Source organism: Tachysurus fulvidraco, chromosome 5, assembly GCF_022655615.1.
Source record: "Tachysurus fulvidraco isolate hzauxx_2018 chromosome 5, HZAU_PFXX_2.0, whole genome shotgun sequence".
NCBI classification, from domain to species: domain Eukaryota; kingdom Metazoa; phylum Chordata; class Actinopteri; order Siluriformes; family Bagridae; genus Tachysurus; species Tachysurus fulvidraco.
Window position 1 is genome coordinate 34,298,780 of NC_062522.1, and position 7,500 is coordinate 34,306,279.

Consider the following 7,500-nt stretch of genomic DNA (forward strand, 5'->3'; position numbering starts at 1 on the left):
GGTTTCATCTAGGTTCCATATTCATGTTGAACATAGGCAACAAATGAGTAGAAAGAGAGAAAGTTAAGCAGAACATTTAACTGGTCGAATCGGAGACCAGCATGAAGCTGTCTGAAGTCTGATAGCTAGAGTGTCATTATACAGAATTATTATTTTTATTAGTCTTCTGAGGTTTAAGGTTAAGCTACAAAGGGAATGAAATATTTTTGGTTTCTCTTTTCTTCCTTTCTTATTCTTAGGAGTTCCTGATCAAGCTGGGTCACGCTGAGGTCCAGCGTTCAGGGGAGAAAGAGGCTCTGATCTTTAGAGAAAACACTTTGGCCACCAAAGCCATAGACGAGTACATGAAGCTGGTGGGGCAGAAATATCTCATCGATACTCTTGGTACAGAAAGTTCCAGATCAGTTTTATTCATCTGTCCTGAGTTTATTTTCTCTGTGTTTTTGTTGGTCATTTTATTACGACTTTTTCTGTTGGGATGAAATAATTGAATATTATAGCTCATGTTTAAATGACTGCCTTTTACAGTTCTGTATTTCTTTATGCTTTATTTTAAAGTTTATTAATAGTAGAGATTTTAATTGTTGAATGTGTTTAGACATTTAGACCAGTTGTGTTTACAATGACATGCAACTGTATGAACACACACACCTTTTACACACCAGTTTATAAACTGTAAAGTCACCTGTGTTTGTTTCTCACATGCTGTTGAACAGGAGATTTCATCACTCGACTGTATGCAACCTCAGAAAGCTGTGAAGTCGATCCACAGAAATGTTCTGCCTCCGAGCTACTCGTCAACCAGCGGCACCTGAAGGAAACATGTGGAGAAGTTGTGCGGCAGATCACAGAGACACAAAGGTCTGACACAAAGTACAGTCTTGACTTTACTGCTCTAAAGGAGATGTTTTGTGGTTTATATCAGTGTTAAACTGAAGACTTTCACAGCCTCAGAGCTCCAGTACAATGCTAAATTAGCTCGATTCTTCAGTACACTCTCCTTGTGATGCAGTTCTGTGAGTGTGTATGGTTTGGTTTTGTGATGCTCTCTGGTTGTCCTGCATCTCCTGCAGCTCTTTTCCAGTGGAACTGAATGAAATTTTCTCCAGCTGGGTGTGTGAATGTGAGGAACGTGGACGAGCGGACATCGGACACCGCCTCATTTCAGCATCTTTGTTCCTCCGGTTCCTCTGTCCAGCCATCCTCAGTCCCTCTCTTTTTGGACTGACCCAACCATACCCAGAACCCAATACACTCCGTACTCTGACTCTTACGGCTAAGGTGCTGCAGAACCTCGCCAACTTCACACCGTGAGTCAGATCAAGTTTTCTAACAATGACATTGAATAAGCATTAAGTATGCAGTCATTCAGACGGTCTTCCTTTATTAAAATTCTTATTATTGACTCATTTTACAATATGTTTAATAGACATAGCAGTCAGTGTTGCACCACAACACTCATTAGCTTGGTTAGCCTCAGTTTGATGAAATAGTTATATTTATGGATTATAAAATAAGACCTCTATTTCATAAATTCACGGGATATTTTAGGAATTTATATTACAGCAAAATGGTACAACACTAGCAAACATGACTGACTGTAAATTATGATAAGGCCAAATACCAATGAGAATTATCTTCAGCTTCTATATAGCAGATGAGACAAACACATTGTTCAGTGTTCTGTTGTTCCTTCTGTTTATACTATAGGTTTGGAGAGAAAGAAGGGTACATGCTGTTCATGAATGAGTTCCTGGAGGAACATTGGGATGATATGAGGACTTTCCTGCAGAAAGTATCAAACCCTGACAGTGAACTAGAGATGGCTCGGTTTGATGGCTATGTAGATCTTCCTTTATGCCTCTCTGTGCTTCACAGCCTGCTGGTTGATATCATCTCCCCAATGAAAGTGGTAATAAATTCATCAGATTAAATTAAAGGCTTTCTTTAGATTAGAACTGCTGGAACACTTTACTTAAAATAATTTGAACTAAAATTCTCTTAGAATCCCACTTCATTTTTAATTATGCAGGGACCTGAAACACTAAACATCAAACTCTTTCCTTTTCAGGAAACTATAAACAACCTGCAGCCACTACCCTCCATCCTGAACCAGATCACAGAGGATCTCGGCCCAGATGTTCCCCGGATTATCTGCAGCAGGTGATGGGAAAAGCTCTGGGAACCTCAGCGACTTCTAATCAGGGGTTTAAACATATTAATGTATTAGGGAATGTGTAGGAGTGGGAACGGCTCAGTGTTAAGCAGTGTAATTGTGATCAGGAGTGTAATTGTGTTCACAAGTGTAATTGTGATCAGTGTAATTGTGATCAGTAGTGTAATTGTGTTCAGTAGTGTAATTGTGATCAGTAGTGTAATTGTGATCAGCAGTGTAATTGTGATCAGTGTAATTGTGATCAGTAGTGTAATTGTGTTCAGTAGTGTAATTGTGATCAGTGTAATTGTGATCAGTAGTGTAATTGTGTTCAGTAGTGTAATTGTGATCAGCAGTGTAATTGTGATCAGTAGTGTAATTGTGATCAGCAGTGTAATTGTGATCAGTAGTGTAATTGTGTTCAGTAGTGTAATTGTGATCAGTAGTGTAATTGTGATCAGTAGTGTAATTGTGTTCAGTAGTGTAATTGTGATCAGTAGTGTAATTGTGATCAGTAGTGTAATTGTGATCAGTGTAATTGTGATCAGTAGTGTAATTGTGTTCAGTAGTGTAATTGTGTTCAGTAGTGTAATTGTGATCAGTAGTGTAATTGTGATCAGTGTAATTGTGTTCAGTAGTGTAATTGTGATCAGCAGTGTAATTGTGATCAGCAGTGTAATTGTGATCAGCAGTGTAATTGTGATCAGTGTAATTGTGATCAGCAGTGTAATTGTGATCAGCAGTGTAATTGTGATCAGTGTAATTGTGATCAGTAGTGTAATTGTGTTCAGTAGTGTAATTGTGTTCAGTAGTGTAATTGTGTTCAGTAGTGTAATTGTGTTCAGTAGTGTAATTGTGATCAGTAGTGTAATTGTGATCAGTGTAATTGTGATCAGTAGTGTAATTGTGTTCAGTAGTGTAATTGTGATCAGCAGTGTAATTGTGATCAGTAGTGTAATTGTGATCAGCAGTGTAATTGTGTTCAGTAGTGTAATTGTGATCAGTGTAATTGTGATCAGTAGTGTAATTGTGTTCAGTAGTGTAATTGTGATCAGTAGTGTAATTGTGATCAGTAGTGTAATTGTGATCAGTAGTGTAATTGTGATCAGTGTAATTGTATTCAGTAGTGTAATTGTGTTCAGTAGTGTAATTGTGATCAGTAGTGTAATTGTGATCAGTGTAATTGTGTTCAGTAGTGTAATTGTGATCAGCAGTGTAATTGTGATCAGCAGTGTAATTGTGATCAGCAGTGTAATTGTGATCAGTGTAATTGTGATCAGCAGTGTAATTGTGATCAGCAGTGTAATTGTGATCAGTGTAATTGTGATCAGTAGTGTAATTGTGTTCAGTAGTGTAATTGTGTTCAGTAGTGTAATTGTGATCAGTAGTGTAATTGTGATCAGCAGTGTAATTGTGTTCAGTAGTGTAATTGTGATCAGTAGTGTAATTGTGATCAGTGTAATTGTGATCAGTAGTGTAATTGTGATCAGTGTAATTGTGTTCAGTAGTGTAATTGTGTTCAGTAGTGTAATTGTGATCAGTAGTGTAATTGTGATCAGTGTAATTGTGATCAGTGTAATTGTGATCAGGAGTGTAATTGTGTTCAGTAGTGTAATTGTGTTCAGTAGTGTAATTGTGATCAGTAGTGTAATTGTGATCAGCAGTGTAATTGTGTTCAGTAGTGTAATTGTGATCAGTAGTGTAATTGTGATCAGTGAAATTGTGATCAGTAGTGTAATTGTGATCAGTGTAATTGTGTTCAGTAGTGTAATTGTGTTCAGTAGTGTAATTGTGATCAGTAGTGTAATTGTGATCAGTGTAATTGTGATCAGTGTAATTGTGATCAGCAGTGTAATTGTGTTCAGTAGTGTAATTGTGATCAGTAGTGTAATTGTGATCAGTAGTGTAATTGTGATCAGTAGTGTAATTGTGTTCAGTAGTGTAATTGTGATCAGTGTAATTGTGATCAGTAGTGTAATTGTGTTCAGTAGTGTAATTGTGATCAGTAGTGTAATTGTGATCAGTAGTGTAATTGTGATCAGTGTAATTGTGTTCAGTAGTGTAATTGTGTTCAGTAGTGTAATTGTGTTCAGTAGTGTAATTGTGATCAGTAGTGTAATTGTGATCAGTGTAATTGTGATCAGTAGTGTAATTGTGTTCAGTAGTGTAATTGTGATCAGCAGTGTAATTGTGATCAGCAGTGTAATTGTGATCAGCAGTGTAATTGTGATCAGTAGTGTAATTGTGTTCAGTAGTGTAATTGTGATCAGTAGTGTAATTGTGATCAGTAGTGTAATTGTGATCAGTGTAATTGTGATCAGTAGTGTAATTGTGATCAGTAGTGTAATTGTGTTCAGTAGTGTAATTGTGTTCAGTAGTGTAATTGTGATCAGTAGTGTAATTGTGATCAGTGTAATTGTGTTCAGTAGTGTAATTGTGATCAGTAGTGTAATTGTGATCAGTGTAATTGTGTTCAGTAGTGTAATTGTGATCAGTAGTGTAATTGTGATCAGCAGTGTAATTGTGATCAGCAGTGTAATTGTGATCAGTGTAATTGTGATCAGCAGTGTAATTGTGATCAGCAGTGTAATTGTGATCAGTGTAATTGTGATCAGTAGTGTAATTGTGTTCAGTAGTGTAATTGTGTTCAGTAGTGTAATTGTGATCAGTAGTGTAATTGTGATCAGCAGTGTAATTGTGTTCAGTAGTGTAATTGTGATCAGTAGTGTAATTGTGATCAGTGTAATTGTGATCAGTAGTGTAATTGTGATCAGTGTAATTGTGTTCAGTAGTGTAATTGTGTTCAGTAGTGTAATTGTGATCAGTAGTGTAATTGTGATCAGTGTAATTGTGATCAGTGTAATTGTGATCAGGAGTGTAATTGTGTTCAGTAGTGTAATTGTGATCAGTAGTGTAATTGTGATCAGCAGTGTAATTGTGATCAGTAGTGTAATTGTGTTCAGTAGTGTAATTGTGATCAGTGTAATTGTGATCAGTAGTGTAATTGTGTTCAGTAGTGTAATTGTGATCAGCAGTGTAATTGTGATCAGCAGTGTAATTGTGATCAGTGTAATTGTGATCAGTAGTGTAATTGTGTTCAGTAGTGTAATTGTGATCAGCAGTGTAATTGTGATCAGTAGTGTAATTGTGATCAGTAGTGTAATTGTGATCAGCAGTGTAATTGTGATCAGTAGTGTAATTGTGATCAGCAGTGTAATTGTGTTCAGTAGTGTAATTGTGTTCAGTAGTGTAATTGTGTTCAGTAGTGTAATTGTGATCAGTGTAATTGTGATCAGTAGTGTAATTGTGTTCAGTAGTGTAATTGTGATCAGCAGTGTAATTGTGATCAGCAGTGTAATTGTGATCAGTGTAATTGTGATCAGTAGTGTAATTGTGATCAGCAGTGTAATTGTGATCAGTAGTGTAATTGTGATCAGCAGTGTAATTGTGATCAGTAGTGTAATTGTGTTCAGTAGTGTAATTGTGTTCAGTAGTGTAATTGTGTTCAGTAGTGTAATTGTGATCAGCAGTGTAATTGTGATCAGTAGTGTAATTGTGTTCAGTAGTGTAATTGTGATCAGCAGTGTAATTGTGATCAGTAGTGTAATTGTGTTCAGTAGTGTAATTGTGTTCAGTAGTGTAATTGTGTTCAGTAGTGTAATTGTGATCAGCAGTGTAATTGTGATCAGTAGTGTAATTGTGATCAGTAGTGTAATTGTGTTCAGTAGTGTAATTGTGATCAGCAGTGTAATTGTGATCAGTAGTGTAATTGTGATCAGCAGTGTAATTGTGATCAGTGTAATTGTGTTCAGTAGTGTAATTGTGTTCAGTAGTGTAATTGTGTTCAGTAGTGTAATTGTGATCAGTGTAATTGTGATCAGTAGTGTAATTGTGTTCAGTAGTGTAATTGTGTTCAGTAGTGTAATTGTGATCAGTAGTGTAATTGTGATCAGTAGTGTAATTGTGATCAGCAGTGTAATTGTGATCAGTGTAATTGTGATCAGTAGTGTAATTGTGATCAGTAGTGTAATTGTGTTCAGCAGTGTAATTGTGATCAGCAGTGTAATTTTGATCAGTATTGTAATTGTGATCAGTAGTGTAATTGTGTTCAGTAGTGTAATTGTGATCAGCAGTGTAATTGTGTTCAGCAGTGTAATTGTGATCAGCAGTGTAATTGTGATCAGTGTAATTGTGTTCAGTAGTGTAATTGTGATCAGTAGTGTAATTGTGTTCAGCAGTGTAATTGTGTTCAGTAGTGTAATTGTGTTCAGTAGTGTAATTGTGATCAGGATTGTAATTGTGTTCAGTAGTATAATTGTGATCAGTAGTGTAATTGTGATCAGTAGTGTAATTGTGTTCAGTAGTGTAATTGTGATCAGTAGTGTAATTGTGTTCAGTAGTGTAATTGTGATCAGCAGTGTAAGTGTGATCAGTAGTGTAATTGTTGAGAATTTCTGAGTAGTGTATGTATGTTTTGTTCACTCAGGTACATTTGTGAAACAGCCAAGCCCACATACATTCCTCCCAGAGATCTCGACAAGTACAGCCCACTGAACACGTCCCTTCAGCAACTGCCCACAAATCCACGCAATATCAAGAGCAAACGGAAGCAGGTGACAAGGACACAGAGTGTCCCTGCCTCTGAGAGACACCACCGCCATCCTCTGAAGAGAACAACCAGCAACACTGAGTTGACCGAGACACCCGACAACCACTATGAGGAGAACCAGGAGAAACACATGGAGATCTCACCACCACAGCAAGTGAGGGTTTTAGGACATTAGGGCTCTTTAAAGCATTTAGCACAAGTTCACTTGTTCCTCCAACCATATAAGGTTATTTAACCCTAACACATATAATGTTATTTAACCCTAACACATTTAATGTTATTTAACCCTAACACATATAATGTTATTTAACCCTAACACATATAATGTTATTTAACCCTAACACATTTAATGTTATTTAACCCTAACACATATAAGGTTATTTAACCCTAACACATATAATGTTATTTAACCCTAACACATATAATGTTATTTAACCCTAACACATATAAGGTTATTTAACCCTAACACATATAATGTTATTTAACCCTAACACATATAATGTTATTTAACCCTAACACATTTAATGTTATTTAACCCTAACACATATAATGTTATTTAACCCTAACACATATAAGGTTATTTAACCCTAACACGTATAAGGTTATTTAACCCTAACACATTTAAGGTTATTTAACCCTAACACATATAAGGTTATCAAACCCTAACACATATAAGGTTATTTAACCCTAACACATTTAATGTTATTGAACCCTAACCCTAACACATATAAGGTTA

General features: G+C 36.2%; 1 protein-coding gene across 4 annotated transcripts in view; it reads left to right on the top strand.

The window, feature by feature from the left end:
- The window catches only part of rasal3 (RAS protein activator like 3), a 33,039-nt gene that overhangs the window by 8,833 nt on the left and 16,706 nt on the right, over positions 1–7,500 (top strand). For all 4 annotated transcript variants that reach the window (XM_047814221.1, XM_047814222.1, XM_047814223.1 and 1 more), the window contains 6 exons: positions 240–384; positions 717–861; positions 1,074–1,310; positions 1,711–1,912; positions 2,072–2,163; positions 6,642–6,918. In XM_047814221.1, the coding sequence (XP_047670177.1) occupies positions 240–384; positions 717–861; positions 1,074–1,310; positions 1,711–1,912; positions 2,072–2,163; positions 6,642–6,918 (1,098 nt within the window). The remainder of the gene's footprint in view (positions 1–239; positions 385–716; positions 862–1,073; positions 1,311–1,710; positions 1,913–2,071; positions 2,164–6,641; positions 6,919–7,500) is intronic.